The following is a 21,981-nucleotide window of genomic DNA, read 5'->3' as shown; positions in this document are numbered from 1 at the left end:
GGGGATCTAGATCAAGGAGGAACCCACAGAGACAGCAGACCTGAGCTCATGGGAGCACATGGACTCTGGACCAACAGCTAGGGAGCCTGCATGGAAACAAGTGTTCTTATCACAGTTACATTCCCAGTCCTAATTCCCAGAATAAAACTTTCTGAGACCAGCTCTGGTCATACACTTCCATTTATTTGCCTGATTACAATATAAGCCCGGGGAGGGTGCAAGGAGGACAAGGCTGACAAGTGAAGGGTAGAGCTATACAGCCCCTGCAATGGCTATGAGAGCTGAACTATCTTGGCTTTCACTAATAAACATGAATACATAATGAAAAAGCACCAGTCTTTTTAAGATTTATTTTTAAATTATGATAAACATGTGTACATAATGAAAAAGCACCAGTCTTTTTAAGATTTATTTTTAAATTATGAGTGTCTATTTGTGGGTGGTGTATACATGGGTGCCCTGAGGCCAGAGGTGTCAGATACCCTTGGAGCAGGAGGCATAAGCAACCCTGAGTTGCCCAATTCGTGTGCTGGGAACTAATTTACTCAACCAAGGCTGTATACAAAGAATCCACGAAATACCAATTGGATAAACAAATGGAACTCTTGAGTGATTATGGATAGGTCAATAAACTCCATCTCTTCTGTTCAGACTTTTGTATATATAACTTAGTTCTTGTCTTTTAGATGGCTATTAATCACCTATGATGTATCAGTTATCATCAATCAATAAAGTGTATTTCCAAACTAAATATAGTTTTCCCAATTTTGCCTTTCTAAAAACCAAACTTCAATGGTCTGCTGGCTAAAACAAAAAGACTGCAACCATCTAGGTAATCATCATTGTTCCCACTTTCCATGTAGGGGCAAGATCCTGCAATTAAATTTTCCTAAATTCCCTGTATTCTTACTGGCTGTGAGAATTCTGCCTTTTAGTCAGTACTTCTGATTCTGCATTTAACTACAATTGAGATTTATTGTCATTGAGCTTTTCATTGGGGAAGAGAGAGGCACTGGAGATAATGACCACTAGTTTTGCAAGGTACACCTACAACCTGGATACAGTGCCACTCATTTTCAAGCAGCAAGGGATACTGTATTCCTCATATGTCTTTTTCCAGTAGAGTAAATTCAGTTCTAAGTAAAGATAGTAGTAATAAGTAAGCTGGACATGGTGACCCAACCCTGTACTCCACTACTTGGTGACAGATTTGACAATTTAACAGCTCTCCCCCAACCCCCAAGGCTTCAAGCACCCTGGTAACTCATCAGTTAAGTTTCCTGTTAAAAGTACAGACAAGTCTGCCTTGTTCATAGGCTTCATAGTCCAAAATGAATAGGTTTTAGATGTAACTTCAGAGTTTTAAATTACCTCTGGTTGTCTTCTGAAAGTGTTCATGCCTTTTAACCCAAGGCCACGGCTTTTTTTTTTTTTTTTTTTTTTTTTTTTAATGACACCAAGATGTAAACCTGTTCAGTTGTTTTACACACCCCTGCAGGTTCCTGGGAGAAGTTCTGTCACTGTGTCAAGAAATATGGCCTGATGAAAACTTAACAGTTTCCAGAGACTGTTTTGACCCCCACCGATTTTCAAGTGTGTTTTGCAGGTTCAATCCTCCTGCCTAGACCAAGGCCAACCCACAGAGGGCCCTCCAGATATGCCAGCTCCTGGGACTTTGCTGTAACATGAAAAATAAAGACCCAGAGGCTGACATTTCAATTCAAGCTTCACATTGAATATCAGAAAAGCAAAGCAGCTGGCCACTAGCTCTCACCTCTAACTCAGTCTGAAAGGGCTGATCCATGCACAGAACTCGTCACCAAGTCTCAAACTGCTGTCTCATTGTAGCTGTAGAACAATTGTTCCTATCTTCAAGTGTGGCTGGAGAATGAATCCTTTCTGACACCTTGTTTTTTGTCTTATATACCTTGCTGTGGTTTTTTTCTTGTTCTGTCAGGTCCCATCAATAAGCTTTCAATATAAGTCAGCTCTACAGGTGTCTGTCACCCATCTGTTCCCTCTCTCTTCTTTTGTTGTGTTCTCTGAGGAGGCAGCTCTGTCTCTCTCTCTTCTGTCCTTCCTTCCCTTATTTTCTTACCCCCACCCCGCAATAAACTATCCACATTAGTCATGTCTATAGGTTTCTGTCTCTCCCGCTGTATTCATCGCGAGTCATACTCCTAACACAGTATGACTCCACCTGGGCTTCTGGCACCCATATACCCAAAGAGTCTAGGATGAGTAGGTGGAAGCCCCATCTCTCTCTGCCCTCAGACACTATCCCCTCAGAAAGCCTGCCAAGGGTGAGCCCTTCCCCAGGGCTTCTTAGGATCTGACCGCCACATTTGCTCCGAGAGAGTGCTTTGCTCTGTTAATTAAGCCTGGATTTATTAATTCACTTTGATTGGCAGCGGATAACCAGGGATTCCAAACTTACCCCTTAGGAGACAGACAGGTGGGTCTGTGAGTTAAAAGGCAGCCTGGAGTTCCAGGACTGGCAGAGAAACACAGGGAGACCCTGCCGTAAAAGAACAGTGAAAATAAAGTAACTACGTCCGAGTCTATGACCCACACTTCCTTCCAACCACCTCACAAATTCACACCACCTCCATGAGGTGGGTGTTACTCTTACTTCCCAGAGCTACGGAATCCACGCAACACCGCGCTGTCCGACCAACCCCAAACCAGCCACTGCTTTGTCCTTGGGCTCTCAGACTTCCGGGAGGGGGCGTCAGGGCCAAGGCTTCCTCAGGCGAGCCGCCGGGAGAGCCCCCGGCCTGGTCTGAGCGGAGCTGACAGCCGCAACCACCCAAGGCCGCCCCGCCCTAAGAGTCGCCCCAGAGCCCGGGGTACGAGCCACGTCCCTGCGCCAGGCCACACGGGAGCCGCCCCGCCCCGCCCGCCCCGCCCGGCTCCGCTCAGTGGCCGCTCTAGCCGCCCTCCGCCGGCCGTCTCGTTGCTCCTCGCCCGACGTCATCACTCAGCGCCGCGGGGCCGTGGTGGGCACGCGCAACCAAGAAGATGTCTCCGACGCCGGCGCTTTTCAGTTTGCCCGAGGCGCGGACGCGGTTCACGGTGAGCTGGGGAGGTGGATGGAGGCCTTGAGTCTGACCCGGCGCTACTCTTCCTCTCTCTCTCGCTGACAGTGTCCCAAAGACCGCACGATTTAGGCCGCTGGGTCGGCTCCTGGCCCCTTCCGGGCCGGCCAGGGGTGCGCACCTCCGCGGGTTCGCCCCTGCCCCGCCTCCGGCGGCCCCGTGCCGGCCCTCGGGGAGCGCTCGCCCGCGGACGGGCTCCGTCAGCCCCGGCGCCGCTGCTAGCCCCGTGCCGCCGCCCGGCTGCCTGCACCTCCCGGGCCTTGCTCATTGCACCAGAGATGGCCGGGCAGCTCCTCAGCGGGACGAGGCAGACTGATCACCGTGGAGGGTTCCTAGCTGGAGGGTCCAGCTGCTTTTCCTCCTTGCTGTTGGGGAAAGGGTGGGGGGGTGAGCCTGTATGAAACCTTTGATGATGGTTTAGTGCTAGAGTAGCACTAAAATAGGTTGCTTTCTTGTCTCTGGTACGTGAGCTAGACATTAAAAAGCAAAATTGAATTGACTGGCTCTTCTCGTTTTTCTGACTTTAAACCCACGGTCCTTTTTGTGTTGCCCACCATAGCAGTATATGCACGAAGAACACTTTTCCAAGCTATTTGGCCCATAATATCTACCATTTGTTCTAAGACTTCATGCAGGGTTCGACTTAGATGTTTAAATGTGTTTAGGTGGTTGCAATGATACCAGAAGGAAAATTATATGAGAGGAAAAAGATTCTTCATAATCAGTAGTTGTCTTAAGTCCTTTTCTGCTTTGCCACGCGTTTTGTTTGCTTTTGAGGGATTATTCCTTGCTTATGTCATTAGAAACAAACAAACAAACAAACAAAAAACTACCACTGAACGATAGATAGCACCGTTTAATTGTAGATCACTTAGACCCGTGGTTCTCAAGCTTTGCTGTGTGTTATTACCTGGAGAGCTTATGAAATGAAGATACTTATCAAGCCTAAAGTGGAGGCCAGAGATTCTGCATTTTTAACAAGTTCCCATGAAATATCACTGTCACTGATAATAGTAAGGACTCAAATACAACACCACTCATCTTTAACTGGTGATGGTGGAGAAACAAAAGAAAGGAATGATCCCTAAGCGACTCTGTTTACCCGGTGATAGAGCCAGGAATGGACACTCATTGTACAGGTAGAAGCCTTTATGGGGTAATAAGACAGCTTTCCAAATATGTACAATGACTGCAGTTTTTTTGTCCTCTATAAAATAAAGTGTGTGTGTGTGATAAATGGCCAGTTTAAGACAATCGTTTAAAACCAATCATTAAAAAAAAAAAAAAAAAGCCGGGCGTTGGTGGCACACGCCTTTAATCCCAGTATTCGGGAGGCAGAGGCAGGCGGATCTCTGTGAGTTCGAGACCAGCCTGGTCTACAAGAGCTAGTTCCAGGACAGCCTCCAAAGCCACAGAGAAACCCTGTCTCGAAAAAAAAAAAAAAAAAAGACAATCATTAGACAATCATTTATTCATTGCTTAGATTTTCCTGGTACTGTGATGGATGAGCAAAATGGCTGGAAGAGTTGAGCATTGAGCTGAGTCTGAAAGAATGTATAGACTTGGAATGAACAGACATAAGGAACAGCACAAGTGTGTGAACATGCTGAAATGAGGGTTCATAGGAATTGGCATTTAAATGCTGCCACACTTCATTGCATGTGTTGTTAGAAGGTGGGGGATAAGTCTGGTAACTGTAATGTCACTAGGTCTTGAGGGAACTACAAAATTTCAAAACCAAAACATGCAATTAAAGAACCATGTAAAGGATTGGGGATTTGGTTTGTTGTTTAGACAGGTTTTTTTTTTTTTTTTATGAAGCCCAGGCTAGACTTGGAACTCAGAGGATACAGAACGACCTTAAACGATGATTCACTGGCATCTGCTTCCCCAGTGCTGGCTATAGAGCGCTGTGCCATACTTAGCTTTTTTAAAAAAAAAAACTTGCATGGATGTAATACTGTATAAGAAAAGGACACCTGTGATGCAAATGTCTATCTAGGAGCTCTTGCCAGGTTTCCAGCAATGAGGATGAGGATCATTAAGTGGCATTAGAAATAAAGGTTAGTAAAAATAACTGGCAGGAAATATTTCCGTTAAAAACATTTTTTAATTTAGCAAGACAACTAGTTGATGAATGGTAAATTTTCATAAACAGCAAGCAAAAGCTTTCTACTTATTTGTCATTTTTATTTTTATAGAAATCTACCAGAGAGGCCTTGAATAACAGAAATATCAAGCCATTGTTGAATGCCTTCAGTCAGTTACCTGGGAGGTAAAACATCATTGTCTATGGAAAAGGACTTCGTAAATGTTTATATTAATAGTGAACTATTTGTGAAATGAAGTGGTTTTTTTTTTTCATTTTTGTTTTTAATAGTGAAAATGAAAAAAAATGTACCCTTGACCAAGCTTTCAGAGGTGTTCTGGAAGAAGAAATTGTAAGTATTTTGTTCCCTTTATTTGTTGTTAAAATTTGTTGGCTAGTTATTAGGAAATTGCTTTATATTAGAATGAATATTTAAACATGACATCTGTTTTCTGAGCATCCTAATGAAGAGTCTTGATAGCTCAGGTACAATTTAAGGGTCTGATAATAACAGTTTGACATGCAGTCTTAAAGAGCAAGAAGTAAAGACTAACCCAGGAAGATGGCTCAGCAGGTTCAAAGCACCTGCTACAGAACTTAGTGGCTTAACTTTGATCTGTAGAACAGAGATGTTGGAAAAAGACAACTGCAAGTTGTTCCCTGACCTCCATACACATATAGAAACACACACGTACACAAATTACATTTTTCAAATGTAGTTTTAAAAGTAGATTGTCACTTTACTATGTAAATGGTGACACACTGTTTCATGGCATAAGCAGTCTAGTCTAAGTATGTTAGGAATAGAACTTGGATTCTATGCCCTTATTTTCTTGTGAGATCTTCCTCAGCCATAAGCATACATAAAAACTCAGGCTTCTTTAGCCCTGGTAGAGAAATTTAATCTCACCATGAGGAATCTAAATATTGCTTTTAGCAGGGATCCTGAATGCAAGAAAAACAGTTTATTTTTGGTCAAGCAGGGCTCTCCCATAGTGGTAGATCTTCTGGGTCAGACCAGTTGATTTTTTAGATGTAATCACTTCTGTGCTGTGAAGTGCTTAGACAATCGCTTTCCTTTCAGAGTCTCAGCTTCATTTGTAAGAAGAGTAGCACCATTCTGTCAGTGTTGTGTAACACAATACAGTACTCACTCAGTGATGCTCACTGTTGTAGTGTTTTAGCAACTAAGCACTAACACCCCCCCACCCACCCCCACCCCCCCCCCCCCCCCCACCCCGGCAAAAGATCTCAGCCTATGGACTAAATCCAGGTCCTGCTTTTGTCCTGTGCTGTTGATTTTTAGTCACAACCTCAGTACTTCTATACCTAGTAAATCTTAATTATGTAATAATTAGCATTTTTCCAAGACCATTGGATTTTGATTGAATCACTCTTTACTACTGACACACTTCTGTAGTCTGTATATTACTGTTCATATTTTCTCATCTTAGAAAATAACTTTGTATAAGATAATTTTATTTCTGTATGATTGCTTTCATTCAGAGAACTTGTTTTTATTGTAAACAGATTAGACTGAATTCTTGCTCTTAAATTTTTATTTGTTTCTCTGTTGGTAGATAAATCATTCGGCATGTGAGAATGTTTTAGCTATTATTTCTCTTGCTATTGGGGGAGTAACTGAAAGTAAGTATTGTTCTGTCTGTTTTTTAAAGTTGCCTTGGTTATGACCTGTTTTATTTAAAGCCTCTCGACATATCTCTATTCCTATCTGGTTTTGTTCATTCTTTTAGTGTGGTGCTAGAGAACAAACATAGGACCTAATGCATGCTGTTCTACCACTGACCTACATTCTCAGCAGCTTTTCATTGTTTGACTCCTGCCATTGCCAAGAATTTGTTCATACTCATCTTAACTTAGTTCATACTTGCTTCTCATCTCTGTTATGTCATGTACATTAGCAATTTCTTTGTTTTTCAAGTGTTTTAATCATAAATACTTACTGAGCATCTATTATATACCTAGTGCTAAGTTAAGATTCAGAGACTCAGTGGGAAGCCTATGCCTAGAACTTCAGTTGACAAAAATGAGGACTTGTCAACTTAAAAAGGCTTAAATACAGTTTTCTGCGGGGAAAGTTTATTTTTGAGAGAGATTATTATTGGTACTTTATGTTTCATGTTTTCAAATTGCCCATAAATATATTTAATTCAATTTGAAAAATACTTTTTGAACTTGTATTCAATGTCAGACATTAAATGGCTGAAATAGTAAAAGAAAACAATCCTACTTTTTAAAAGCTATGGGCTGGCAAGATGACTCAGCACATAAAGGCACTCACTACCAAAGCTTGACATCTGAGTTCAGTCCACATGGTGGAAAGGAAGAACCAACTTCCACAAGTTGTTCTCTGAACTCCACACATGCTCACCTACACATATATAGTACACATACAATAAAAGAAATAAATATGGTAATAAATAAGCTTATGTTCTATACTACCATAGTGATTTAATCAATATACTAAATTATTCAGTAGATTGATATACTGTGTTTAGGAAACATGGATAAGGTGATCTGCCCAAAAATATCAGGGTTTATTTTGTTTTGGTTTTTTGGATGAGCTGTCTTTTACTCTGTTTTGAAAGAAATTTGCCATGTAATAAAGAGAAGTATTTAGGCATAAAATAAAAAAGAATACTATTAATGAAGCCATGAAAGTATGTGCATAGCTTGGGATTTGGGAACTGGAGAGAGATGTTTATAACCAAGGCTAAGATATACGGCCTGTTGCAAAAGCTGGAATATAGCCTGAAGGTTCTGGGGTACTGTATCACCCCCACTTAACACTGCCATGAAGACCAGGCTCTAGCAACTCAAGGCTTGAGGGGGATCCAACGGAGTCTGCATACTAATCAGTCAACTTGACTTTTCCATCTGAGGGAGTAAAACTTAACTCTCTGGGGCTGGAAAAAAAGGGAAAATATACACATGCACTCTGCCTCTCTCTTTGGGTCTTTCTCTGTTCTCTCTCTCTTTTTTTTTTTTTGCCTCTACCCAGATATATCTGTCTATATTGATGTCTTCCTTCTAACTAACTTTATTTTTTTCCCCTTATATATACCCCAGCAAAATCTTTTAAGCAATATAAAAATTACAATGTGGTTACAACTTATTTTTTAAGGAAATGATTACAATGAATACAAGTAAAAAAACAACATGTTTTCCATATCACTTATATGATTAAACATTTTAAGTATTGCAGGTGATAAACAAGTTGTCTCAAGAACCCACATACTTTTATACCCAAGCAACTGGTTATAGATTAACAGAGTGTAAGTAGGCAAGGTATTTTTCTCAGCCAGTTCTTTTACTGGCAGACTGCATTTTTGTGGTTACAAAGAAAGGATCAGTCACTTTATTATTTATCTCAAAAGGTAATCTTACAAAAAAATCTTAAAAGAATTAGAAATCTAAACTTTTATATAAGAAAAATAGTTGGCTGTATTTTAAATCCTCAGGGTATATACTCTCTTAGCAACAGTTTTTTATATCAGGAAGTGAGGGCAGAAATGGGTACGAGGCATTAATCATCACCCTTGATCACCAGCCCATCCTAGTAAGAAAGCTATGTCAGCCAGCAATAGCCGGGCTGTCATTGTTCTTGTTCCCTGACCTCAACAAGTCCCTCGCTCAACTATTAAAAGTATACCTTTAAATTGTTTTCCAAGATATTTTACCTCAAAGCCATTAACCTAACTTAACCTAACCTTTTTTTTTTAATTTTCTTTTTTTATCATTTTTTTATCTGAATTAGAAACAAGATTGAATTACATGACAATCCCAGTTCCCTTCTCCCTCCCTTCCTCCCCTACCACACCCCCCCAACTAAAACTCTACCTATCACATACCCTTTCTTCTATTCTTCACCTGACTCAACCTTTCTGCTCCCTCATGGCCTCTGCATCCTTCCTTTTCTTCCCTTCTCATTCTCGTAGCTCCCTCCCCCCTCTTCCCATGCTCTCAATTTGCTCAGCAGATCTTGACCCTTTCCCCTTTCTAGGGGACAATGTTTGTCTCTTTTAGGGTCCTCCTTGTTTGCTAGTTTCTCTGGCAGTGTGGATTGTAGGCTGGTAATCCTTTATGTCTAAAATCCACATATGAGTGAGTCATATCATGTTTGTCTTTTTGTGTTTGGGTTACCTCGATCAGAATGGTTTCTTCTAGTTCCGTCCATTTTCCTGCAAATTTCCAAGATTCCATTGTTTTTTCCGCTGAGTAGTACTCCATTGTGTAAATTTTTTCTATCCATTCTTCGGTTGAGGGGCATCTAGGCTGCTTCCAGTTTCTGGCTATTACAAATAGTGCTGCTATGAACATAGTTGAACAGATGTCCTTGCTTAACCTAACCTTAAGTTATATTTTAAAGCTTTGTTTCAGCTATGATGCACACCAAAACCTGAGAGCGCATCTCTCAACATCAAGATTAAAAGAGCTAACTTAGCTTCTAGGACTCAATTTGTTTTTCTGAATCATTAACCTAGTATACAGTGTATATAGCTCTTCAAAAGAAACTAGCTGAGTGACATTTCCTCGTTCTTTTTTTCTATCCTCTGTAGCCCCTGCTTTATCTATCAAGGGGTGGGGTAACACCATTATCTTGCTTTTACCTGTATTAGTTTTCCCACTAAGCTAACCTCTGTCATAATCCCTTACTGTATTTATTCAAAACCTTTAATTATCAAAAGCCTATTTCAACTATTATTGTATAAAATAATTGCTTCAATTAAACAGAACAACTTAGGAGGAAATCATCTTTGTAATGTTCCACAAGTAAAAATGCCCAGGAGAGCACAATATTTCCATGAGATAATCACACTATACTAAAGGCACTGGAGATCTCTCCATGCTCATTCACACCACGCCAGACACCAGAGAAAATGGCAGTGGCAGACATGTAAAGACACAGCAATAGCAAGGGACATTCTGGGGCCAAGGCTCTTGCCTATCTGAGATTCACTCATCAGAGCTTTGCTTCCTGGTGGGCCCTTCCCCTGAAGTCAGTTGCCACCTGCTGCTCTGACATGGCTACCAGCACCCACTCGTTCCCATACCTGTCAGCCCTTTAGAGTCATCAGCCAACTTCTATCTTTAAGTGAGTATCAGGCCCTCACTTAGTTCTACTGATTCAGAATCTGTGGCAGTAAACTAAACATTTTTTTCAGGTTTTATAAATATTAAATGAGTTAACATACCATACTCTACTGCAGTTAGTGACAGAATATAGGCGTTTTAAATTTCTTGAATGCACAGAATGTAAGATCATAGTCAAGTGTCATGGGGATTTAAGTCTAGCCTGACTTCCTGCTATAGTGACCCTGATCAGTTGTTGTGCCAGACAAAGCCTGTTGATGGAGTTCATTAGGTCCTGTCCAGCAGTTAAGATGACATCAACCTTATATTGATTTGAAATTGGCTCCCTTTTGCTACCCTGGTTCCAGGCAGTATTTTTCACATAACAATCCAGGTGTGATCATATCAGTGCTGAGTGCAGCTGGAAATAGCTTCTCTTTTCTGGGCCTACTTTATTTACCCAGTGTTTCATGCTTACATCCACCGTTGGTTTTTCTTTCTCCACATACCATTTGCAGTTGGCTACTTTTAAAAAAGTGTTACTAAGTACCCATGACCTTAAACAGTAGGAAAAATGAGTACTTTTAACCAGTCTAAATAGCCTTTTCTTAAGGAAAAATCCTTATTTCTGTTTACTGATACTGATTTTAGAGACACATAGTAACTTTTACTTTATCACTACTTTGTGATTTAACCTGTCCACAGATTTCTTTTGGGGATGGTTGATAGTGTCAAAAGCTCGCTGTTGGCTTGTGCCTCACTTGCAGGTGTCTGTACTGCGTCCACACCATTTGTGCTGTTGGGAGATGTTTTGGACTGCCTTCCTTTGGATCAGTGTGACACAATATTCACTTTTGTTGAAAAAAATGTTTCTACTTGGAAATCAGTAAGTGCCTTGGTTTCCTTTCATACTAATACTCTGTCTATAGAGATAGAATCCAAAAGATAGTTTTGTTTGGTTTGTTAATAATTCTAATATTGGTGGCTGCAAAAAATTTTTCCTGTGAAAGAATTATATACTGTGTTTTCTTGGAAAAACCAAATAAGAATCAGATGTAGAGAAAAATTTGAAGTACAAGACTTAATTAATAAAAATTACTTGAAAGTACATTCAATAAGGCATAGTGTTGAAAACTTATAAGGCATAGTCAGGAAAGCTGTGCTCCAAGCTAGCCTGGTCTACACAGGGAGAACCTATCTCAAACAAATAAAGGAGGCTAGGGAATGGCTCACCGGTTTAGAGCACTTGTTGCTCCTTGGGAACCTGGATTTAAAACTCCCGGCACCCACACAATCATCCATAACTCTAGTTCAAGGGGATCTGATGCCCTCTTCCGACTTCACAGACACCAGGCACACATGTAGTGCACACACACACATACATACATGCAGGCAAAACACTCGTACATAAAAAATGAAATGCATAAATGTCAAACAAATTTTTAAAGATAAAGCAAACACACACTTTTAGATGTTTACAAGTTATTCAGTGTCATGCTGTCTTGCATATCCAAAATCATTTCACTGAAAATGCTTTGAAATAAGTGAAAATTGTAAAATTTCTAACATACTAGTACTCATTAATATTTTAATTCCTGTGATTTACTGAAGGGAACGGACAACTTCCAAAGTGTAGTAATAATTTTGGTCTTAATTTCAGAATACATTCTATTCTGCTGGCAAAAATTATTTACTACGTATGTGCAATGGTAAGTAATTCAGTATTAAATTATTGCTTTTAAACTGTGAGTGTGACCAGAAAAATAGGTGGTTTATTAAATACCAGTGAAAATGCCTTAAAAGTAGGTTAGGATCTTTGTTTTTAAGTTAACAGTCTTATTTATTAAAGTGAACTTTCACTTACATTGATCTTGTCCACAGAACTTTATTGTTAACTTACAGTATTTTCTGTGACAATGATTTCTATTTCTATATTTCTATTTTGGGAACCCTTGCTTTAGAAAGATACTTAACAAATAATTAAAAATTCAGGCATGATTGTAATAAACGTTGTAGGTCTTATCTCACTACAAAACATAGAATGATCTCTTCTGTATTGTTCATTTCTAAATTGCTAGATCTCCTCAGAAGATTATCTAAATCTCAAAATACAGTTTTCTGTGGACGAATTCAACTCTTTTTGGCCAGGCTTTTTCCTCTATCTGAGAAATCAGGTAAGATTTTATACATTAAATTCTTTGCAAGGAAATCTCTTCCAGTTTTTATTGGAGTAAAATCTATCATAATAAGAAAAATTAACATAATAAATTGAAAACAGACAAATTGCTTTATTTTCTTGTAACTATACCAGTCCTAGCTATGATATACATAATCTTAAATTTAAAGTTTATTATCAGTGTGCTGTTGAATCATAGTAATATATGCAGGTATGAACTATCCTGTCTGTATGTCATCTCATAATATAAGTCTGTCTGTTTACATTTTCTATTTCATTAGTTGCTGTTTAGTCATATTTAATGAATTTTACTATTTTTTGTCTGTTTTGTTTTTTTAATACTGGGTTTCTTTGTGTAGTCTTGGCTGTTATGAAGCTAGCTCTATAGACCAGGCTGTCCTCAAACTCACAGAAATCCACCTGCCTTTGAATCCTGAGTGCTGGGATTAAAGGCATGCACTACTATTTCCTTGCTCATCAGTTTGCTTTCTTACATGCTCTGGGATTGGAGTAGCATAGCCCACAATGGGCTGGGCCCTCCTCCCCCATTAGTCACTAAGAAAATGTCATACAGGTTTGCCTACAGGCCTTTGTTGTGGACATTTTCTCAATTCTGGTTCCCTCTTTTCAGATGACTTTAGCTGATGTCATGATGACAAATACATACACACACATACACACACACACACACACACACAGCAAACCTGATGTTGTCATGCATCTTTTTCATGAAATGTTTGTTTCTCTTTAATTCTTGTAAGAGTTCAGCATCTTTCGGTTGGGCCAGTCAAGGTGGTGCACACCTTTAATCCAGCACTAGGGAGACAGAGGCAGGTAAATCTCTGTGAGTTAAAGGCCAGCCTGGATTACAGAGCAAGTTGGAGAACAGCGAAGACCATGCAGAGAAACCATGTCTTGAAACACACCACCCGCCCCCCTAAAAAACTGCTAGTTAGATAGATTTCATTTATGGTAATCTTTATCTTCTAGTCTCTCATTCTTTGTTATTCTTTTTAAACTCTGTGTGTGTGTGTGTGTGTGTGTGTGTGTGTGTGTGTGTGTGTGTGTGTGTGTGTGTGTGTCAAAGAACAATTTGTGGGAGTCAGTTCTCTTACCAGGTAGTCCCTGGTTATTGAGCTCATGTCATCAGGTTAAGCCAATTCATAGACCTGGTCTTGTGTTCTATAGAATAATCGATGTCTAACCTTTGGAAGATAACCTAATTGTTTTCCGATATAAACGGTGATTCACCAATACATAAGCATATAGGATTCAGATATCTTATTAGGGAAATATGCCTTACTTATGGTGCACCTAGCCAACCGGCAGGAAAGCAAAGCAAGTCGAAGCAACCCGAAGCAACCAGGAGAAGAGAGCTACCTACCATGTGCCTTGCTATCCCTTTAAACCTTTCACACATCATCCTGACATCATCTTGACCACACCCTGATGGTTGTAGTCAGGCACACCTGTAGCCAGCCCTTAGGAGGCGTGGTTACAGTGTCTCCCTACAATTCCCCTTTTAGTCTAAAAGAGGATTAAAACTTAACAGTGTAAAGTATCCAAAATTAACAATCATAAAGGTGAAATACAAGAAGATACAATAATCTGCTATGTCACATCCTAACTATGTCTATTTTAACTAAACCGTAAAGTCATCTGAAAGAGGTGTCTAAGCCTGAACACCTCCCTCTAATCCCAGCCATAAAAATTAGGAAACTATCCCTAACTCGGTGTACATTATCCTTAGTGACAATGATGGGGGGACGGGGGCGTAACATCCTTCAAGTTACTTCCTGCTGAAATGGCATGGCGATAGCCTCGTGGGGTCCTGTAGGAAGAAAATGTTAGTATAGTGAAAGTCTCGAATGGATTGTATCAATCCATGTTAGGTGTGATTTGCTTGATTGAAGATCTAGGTTGAAGTCCTCAACTTGATTGAAGTTCTTGTGTTGATTGAAATCAGTACCCAAAGCTCTGGCTGGAGTGTCAGTTGAAATGGAGCAAGTTGGATCCGGAGTAGCTGAGGTGTGGTTATGGTGTCTCCCTACATTTTCCTCTGGTTTTAATATTTTCTTTGGTTTTATTACAATGTTTCTTATGTGTGGATTGCTTTTTTTTACCTATTCTTGGAATTTATTGACATCTTAAATTTGGATTAATGTCTTTCACCACTTTCTAAAACTTTTAGTGATTACCTTCACTGTTTTTATATGCTTTCACATTTTAAAAATGCCTTTTTCTACTTTTGCATCTCCAGTTAAATACCATCTACTTTCTCACTGTACCTTCTGTCTTTTACACTACCTACCTTCGTCCCTAAGTGATTATTAACCTGTCCCTGCATTATACTCTGAGTAGTCTGATGGAGTTCTCATTTCTAGAAGGTGTTTTCACTTTTTAGCTTTTTACTCCCTGTTGATACTTTGAAGTTGTTCTTTAGTTTTAAAACATTAAAGCATTTCTTGTTGTTTATATCTGATCATTTCAGCACCTTACGCTTTTGTGAGTCTGTTTCAGCTATCTATTTTGGGTTTTTTTTGCTCAGAGTGTCTTGTTTCTGTGTGTCTGGTAGCTGGTGTGTGTGTGTGTGTGTGTGGGTGTGTGTGGGTGTGGGTGGGTTGTTGGCTTTTTGAGACAGGGTTTCTCCGTGTAACAGCCCTGGCTGTCTTGGAACTTGCTTTGTAGACCAGACTGGCCCCGAATCACAGAGATCCACCACCTCTGCCTCCTGGCTGCTGGGATTAAAGGCATGCGTGCACCATCATCACCATCCAAGAGAGGGTTTTCATTGCTTATATGTGGTACCTTAAAAAGGGATTGCTGCCAGTGAGGGTCACTTTAATCTAGCTTAATTCAGAGCCTATTACTCTCTTCATCATCCAGAAAATTTGACACTAGCCTACAATTATTTTAACTATTCCCTGAAGATGGCTTGATATGAGATTTCTCCATTTATTACTTTTTTTTTCTTCTTCCTTTGGCCTAAAAAGCTACTGAAAAAATAACAGATTAATCATATCTGATTCTTTCTGACAGAAATTATAAAGGTAGTATAGATATCTGAATACCATTCTTATTATTAATAGTGTGTAATACAGTTATTAACACTAAGAAGTCAACATTGACACAGTCAGTCCTCATTGTCAACCAGAGACATTTGAGTTTCATCAACTTATCACTACTTTCCCTTTCCTATCCCAGGATCCATATTACATTTAATTTTCATGTTACATAGTCTCGCCAATAAAAGTCCCTTAGTTTCTGCTTATCTTTTATAGCTAACACATAAAAATTGAACTTAGGCTTTTGAAGAACATAGAAGGAACTGATGTGCCTTCTCAAAGCATCATGTTGAAATTGATGTGGACATGCCTTGTACTGGCAATGTTATACTCACTGCTGAGTGAAGATGGAATCTTCTATTTGCCTCTATTTAGTAGGGCTAGTTTTTTCCTTTGTAATTTAAAATGCTTTTGAGACTGTATATAGATACTTCTTTTCTCCCTAATTTTTGCCTACTAATATCTGTTGGTGGATCCTGCCTGATGTGAATATTATTAGGGTATTGTGATGATTTTCTCATCTTTTCTACATTTATTAATGGTGATCCTTCAAAGGGAAAGTTGTCATTCCGAAGGCTTGTTTCTAGTTTAGCTACCTCTTTCCAAATGAACTGCGGGTATTTTATTCCTTGGGTTATAATGTCATAGATTATTATTTACTTACTTTTGCTTCTGCCACTGAGACCTCTTCCAGATTTTTCTTGGTATATATTGTTACCCAGGCTCCTCTATTTTTTCCTTTGCCAACCTTATAGTTGCCCATTTTACCAAAGATCCTAGTTCCTTTTATTTAAGAATGGTAGTTAAAAACAGGATCTGCTCCTAATATATACTTGTTGTGCCTAGACCATCTCAGCAGGCAGAGCAAGGAAAGGTATATGGATATACTAATTTACATGTAAATACATACCTGTATGAAATAGCAACAGAAAAACTGAGATTACACAGGTAAAACCAACATTAATAGACCTGCTTATTTTTAACCTCTTACTGACAGTTAAATAATCTGGCCATCTTTATAATATTTTTACTTATTCATTATATTCTCTCAGACTGAATTAGTTTGGCAAAATTCTAAAAACTCTATAATCTGTAGATTTATTCTGAAAGTTGTGAATAAAAAGGACTACCTCAGCCTAGTATGGTAGCACACACCTATTTCTAGCACTCAGGGGGCAGGGAGTATGAGCTTCATGGTAAACCTATCTCAGAAAAATAGCTAAGCTATTTGTTACTATAATTTCTATAGAGTTTTGAGTACTCTAGAGACACCCTAAGAAGTACATTTTAGCCAGGCCTGGTGGTGCACGCCTTCAACCCCAGCATTTGAGAGGCAGTGACAGACAGATCTCTCTATTCATTCAAGGCCAGCCTGGGCTACATGAGAAAGTTCCAGGACAGTCAGAGCTATGTAAAGAAGACCTTGTCTCAATACCACAAAAAATAAATATTGAAAATCAAGTGTGGTATTTATTTCTGATTTCATTATTTGCTTGTTTGTGGATTTGGTACTTTATGTTTTGTTAATGTGACGAAAGTCATAGTCTTAGGCACTTTTTAAGTGGCAATGCATTTGCATGACAATCTTTTTTTTTCCATAGGTCTTAACTTACAAAGTCAGTTTAACCTGGAAAACATCACTGTTTTCAATACAAATGAGCAGGAAAGCACCCTGGGTCAGAAGGTAAGGTTAATGAGAAATCTTCTCACAGAACATTCTTAGACATTTTTAAGATGGTTGATATAAATAGGGCCCTTAAATCATAAAAATTTGAAGACCTTTAGCTTCATTTTTAAAAATGTATATACATGCACATGTTGGGGTGGAACATGTGTGGAACTGGTTCTATTCTTCCTCCTCTGTGTGAATTCCAGGATTAGATTTGGCATCTAGGCTTGCACAACAGATGAATTTACCTTTTGAGCAATATCATTTGGCCCTTCATTTTTATATATGGAAGTAATATGCATTCTGTGTAAAAATTTCAAACAGTATTAAAATACAAAGTGTAGTGACTGTAATCAAAGTTAGATGGTGTTGAGTTATTGAGTAGCTTGTCCTCTGTTGAAGTGGGTATTAGAGAAGCTGTGCTCATTTCTTTTATGGTCATAATCATAAGGAACATACATTATAGAGGGGAAGTATTTTCCACTTTGAACATTATTACAAGACTTTGAGTACTTATACAAACGTATTTTTTTCCCAAATAAGATCTTAAGTTCATCTTCTTTAAACTGATATGTCAGTTTAATTACAGATTAAATTCCAGGATGGATGTACAATAATTCCTTGTCAGTAGACATTATCTTTAATTTTAAGTCAGGGTCTCACATAGCCCAGGCTGATCTTGAACTCTCTGTGTAGCTGAGGATGACCTTGGGCTCACTTCCCAAATTCTGGCTTGTGTCACCATGTACAGCTCAAATAACTTCTAATAGAACTTGTTCACATTACAGTGAACTGTATGTATGTATGATTGCTAACCCATGTAGTAAGTATCTCCTTAGTCAAAGTATGTGGCATTTCATTTTGATAGCTACTGTTACTTCACAGAAAAGGTACATCCATATGTACTGCTGCCAGTGACAAGTAAAGACTGCCTGTCCATCTCCTACAGCCTTACACCCTTGCTAGCTTTTATTTATTATTATTACTTTAATCTTTGTTTCAGTGATGAAAAATATTTGGAAAATTTGAAGATTTTGTATCTTTACACCAGGCCATATTATGATATTGTCATGCTAGTCTTGGTTTCCTGTCATTCAAAATTCCCATTGTTTGAACAATTATTATAACTAGACTTCCCTAATAATAATTGTGTATAAGTATGTAAATTATCTAATTATATAGTGTGTCATCTTTTGCTTAATGACTACTTCATGACAGAGTGGTTTTTGTTTTGTTTTATTTAGCATGCTGAAGATAGAGAGGAAGGGATGGATGTAGAAGAAGGTGAAATGGGAGATGATGAAGCCCCAACAACTTGGTGAGTTTTTAGAGCTTAAGATTTCCTGATTTGAGCTAGGCGGTGGTGGTGCACAACTTAAATCTCAGCACTTGGGAGGCAGAGGCAGGTGGATCTCTGTGAGTTTGAGACCAGCCTGGTCTACAAGAGCTAGTTCCAGGACAGCCTCCAAAGCTACAGAGAAACCCTGTTATGAAAAACCAAAAAAAAAAGAAAAGAAAAGAAAAATGAGGCAAAGGATGTAGCTAAACTTGGGCTAAAGAGATGGTTCAGAGGTTTAGAGCTCTGACTGTTCTTCCAAAGTTCCTGAGTTCAATTCCCAGCAACCACATGGTGGCTCACAACCATCTGTAATGAGGTCTGGCTCCCTCTTCTGACCTGCAGACATACATGCAGACAGAACACTGTATACATAATAAATAAATCTTAAAAAAAACATCACATCTAGGAGTGGGGAATATAACTGACAAGTAGATGTTTTAGTGCCTGAGCTATAAAAGTTTCTCAGTATGTTGATACTGCTTCAAAATTTACTCTGAAATTGGAGTGTATCTCAAAGGCAATGTAGTGCCCTATACTATAGGGTGTGAGTTTGATCCCCAGCACCACAGAAAACAGGTGTAATTGATTCTGTAAGGCACCTCACCACCAAGCCAATTAAAGGAGGTTGAAAATGATAATCAGCAAATTGAATAAAATTCTTCTTCAGAGATGGAATTCTGAGGACTTGAGTTTGAATCCTCAGAACCCATGTAGAACCAAGAAGTATAGCACACACCTGTACCCCCAGAGCTCCTACAGAGAATACCCAGAAGTCCACAGACCAGCTAACCTAGTGTATGCTGCAAATAACAACAGAGACCCTGCCTGGAAGAAGGTGGAAGGCAAGGACCCACACCCAAGGTTGTCCTTCATGTCACACATGCACCTGTACTCACACATAGACACACACGTTGTGAGCACAAATACACCTGCACACACAGAGAAATGTAGCTAAGAACAAAAGATCCCTTTTAAAAAAGGATTTATTTTTGGTTATGGTATGTGTGTTTGTCTGTCTGTAGGTATGTGCACATGAGTGCAAGTGCCTCTGGAGGCTACAGAGGTCTCAGGTCCTCTGCAAAACAGTAAGGGTTCTTAACCGCTGAATCATCTCTCTAGCCCTTACATAAACAAAAGACTCCTATTGATGTCAAGCATTAAATTATATTTGGATCTTCTAGGGACTGAGACAAAAATGAACATCTAAATGGTTGCATGATTCTCTCCCCTAGAGCTAACTTTCTGTTTTTCTTATGATAAATCCCCTGGTCCCACATAGTATAGTAGCTGTATTGGAACTTGAATTAGTAATGCCGTAATGAAGTCACTAGAGAAAAGGCATATTTTTGTGATACTAACTCGATTTGTTCCTCACATATTTGTCTCATACTAGCATTGTTTAGAATAGCGGGATAGTTATCCATTCAAATTGTGTTAAGTTTGAAAGAGGCACACCAGGGCTAGTAGGATAGTACTTTTACAGGGAAGTCTAGGAACCCATATTTCGTCTAACTTCTGTCTCCAGCACACATTTGCCCCTTTTCCTGTAGTGTAATATAGCGTACCGCCACTTCTACATTGGCACCAATGGGAAAGGACAAGACAGTTGGTAAAACAAGGCCCAAATATTGCACATATGACTTCCTCCAACTCATTTCACATGGGCAGTCCTAGCAGCAAGAAAGATTAAGAATCATTAGTTTTTCATTCTAAATAGTCTTCTGTTTAGTCAAAATTCAGGAGTTCTACCAGTATACAGAGGGTCGATTGAAGCTTCGAGTCCCTTCAGATTGTTTATCAAAGTCTGTAATTATTTTTGAATGTATGCTTTTTTAGGAGATAGAAGCCTTTTCTGAGCGTCTGAAAAGGTTTTGTGGCCCAGGAAAAGAACATTTGTATAGCTATAAACTATTTAAGTGATTTAATATAATATTTATTTTATAGCTCTATTCCAATTGATTACAACCTATATAGAAAATTCTGGTCGCTTCAGGATTACTTCAGGAACCCAGTACAATGCTATGAGAAGATTTCTTGGAAAACTTTTCTCAAGGTGAGTTACCAGTCCGACTTCAAAAGCTGATACCTCACAGATAATGGTCGAGCTAGTTATCTTGCCCAAATAGTTTTCACTATAGAACTCTGTCTCTGATGGCTTTGTACACATTGTATAATATATAGAAACTAAATTATGAATGATTCTTAACCACTGATTTTGTAGTATAGCTTTACGTGGCTTAATTAAAGCCCTGAGGGTTTGTTTTTAATAGTAATTGCTGTCAACATAAATTGGTGATTTTTTTTTTTTTTTCAGGATGTCTTCTATCTTTGAAGTCTCTTTTGAAGGGCACAGAGCAGGGTTTATTGGGAGGCAACAGGAAGATGGCAGGAAAGGAGTTGCCCAATTGTTTTTTTTTTTTTTTTTTTTTGGTTTTTTGGTTTTTTTGGTTTTTTGAGACAGGGTTTCTCTGTGGCTTTGAAGGCTGTCCTGGAACTAGCTCTTGTAGACCAGGCTGGTCTCGAACTCACAGAGAACCACCTGCCTCTGACTCTCGAGTGCTGGGATTAAAGGCATGCGCCACCAACGCCCGGCTAAGTTGTCCTATTAAAATAGACTTCATAAAAATATAGTCCCATGCCAAGTCAGTATGCTTTGTGAAGAGGTTTGTTGGACTACAGCCATGCTGATTTATTTACCTGTAATTTTTCTGCAGTGTAGCAGAATTGAATAGTTGGAACTGACACCATATGTGCCACAAAGCCCAAAATACTTGCTGTCTGCTCCTTTACAAAACATTCCAAACCCATTTTAGAAGAATCTTTATATTTGTTTTTTAGAAATGCAGATCGTGATCCAAATAAGAAAATACAGATAAATAGTTTTTAAAGTATCATGGTAAGTGTTCTAGGTTAACTTTTATGCAGTTTAGAAGAATGGCACCATCCATATTGAGTTCAGAATGGTGAGGAATTGTTTTCTCATTGTTTTGTTAATCAGCACATAAATGATTTTTGAGGTTTCCATAGCTGGTTAAACAATTGGTTTTACTGCTAACTTTTTAAAAGTTCTCTTACAGTTTTCATACATGAATTTTAAGCATTTTTACTCCCAATCCTTTTTATCACCCTCCCTTACACCCCTCCCCACACTCTCTCTCTTTCTCTCTTCCTGCAAGTTTCTGCCTGCTTTCCTGTCTTCTTTTGGCATCTGACCTAAGTTTATTTGCTTGCATGCATATGGGAGGAATTCTTTACTGGAGTATGGCAGTGAAATCAGTGGCTGTACCCCTGAAGAAAATGATTCCTCTTCCTCTCCCCTCCCCCAACAACCATTAGACCATCAGACAGGCATGGGGCCTTAAGGGTTCTTGCCCAGTACAAGATCAAATGCTGACAGGTCTTCGGTTCTTGTGGAGATAACCACAATGGTAATGAGGTCTTGGGTACAACA

General features: G+C 39.2%; 1 protein-coding gene and 1 long non-coding RNA gene across 2 annotated transcripts in view; one reads left to right on the top strand and one right to left on the bottom strand.

Moving 5' to 3' along the window:
* Window positions 1-336: 336 nt before the first annotated feature.
* Window positions 337-2,873, bottom strand: LOC113839375. Its single transcript, XR_004768408.1, has 3 exons — window positions 2,633-2,873; window positions 2,438-2,518; window positions 337-1,950 (listed from the first exon to the last, which is right to left on the bottom strand). It is a non-coding gene; the product is annotated as an uncharacterized LOC113839375 (long non-coding RNA).
* Window positions 2,874-2,943: 70 nt separating this feature from the next.
* The window catches only part of Thoc1 (THO complex 1), a 44,932-nt gene continuing 25,894 nt past the window's right edge, over window positions 2,944-21,981 (top strand). Inside the window, exons 1-10 of the mRNA XM_027403639.2 lie at window positions 2,944-3,075; window positions 5,300-5,373; window positions 5,479-5,539; window positions 6,768-6,834; window positions 11,049-11,167; window positions 11,942-11,990; window positions 12,360-12,455; window positions 17,124-17,206; window positions 18,436-18,509; window positions 20,475-20,583. Of these exons, the coding sequence (XP_027259440.1) occupies window positions 3,022-3,075; window positions 5,300-5,373; window positions 5,479-5,539; window positions 6,768-6,834; window positions 11,049-11,167; window positions 11,942-11,990; window positions 12,360-12,455; window positions 17,124-17,206; window positions 18,436-18,509; window positions 20,475-20,583 (786 nt within the window). The 5' untranslated portion in view covers window positions 2,944-3,021. The remainder of the gene's footprint in view (window positions 3,076-5,299; window positions 5,374-5,478; window positions 5,540-6,767; window positions 6,835-11,048; window positions 11,168-11,941; window positions 11,991-12,359; window positions 12,456-17,123; window positions 17,207-18,435; window positions 18,510-20,474; window positions 20,584-21,981) is intronic.

This window comes from Cricetulus griseus, chromosome 2, assembly GCF_003668045.3.
Source record: "Cricetulus griseus strain 17A/GY chromosome 2, alternate assembly CriGri-PICRH-1.0, whole genome shotgun sequence".
Taxonomy (NCBI): Eukaryota; Metazoa; Chordata; class Mammalia; order Rodentia; family Cricetidae; genus Cricetulus; species Cricetulus griseus.
The sequence above is the reverse complement of the archived record's forward strand: the minus strand, read 5'-3'. Positions and strand labels throughout refer to the sequence as shown.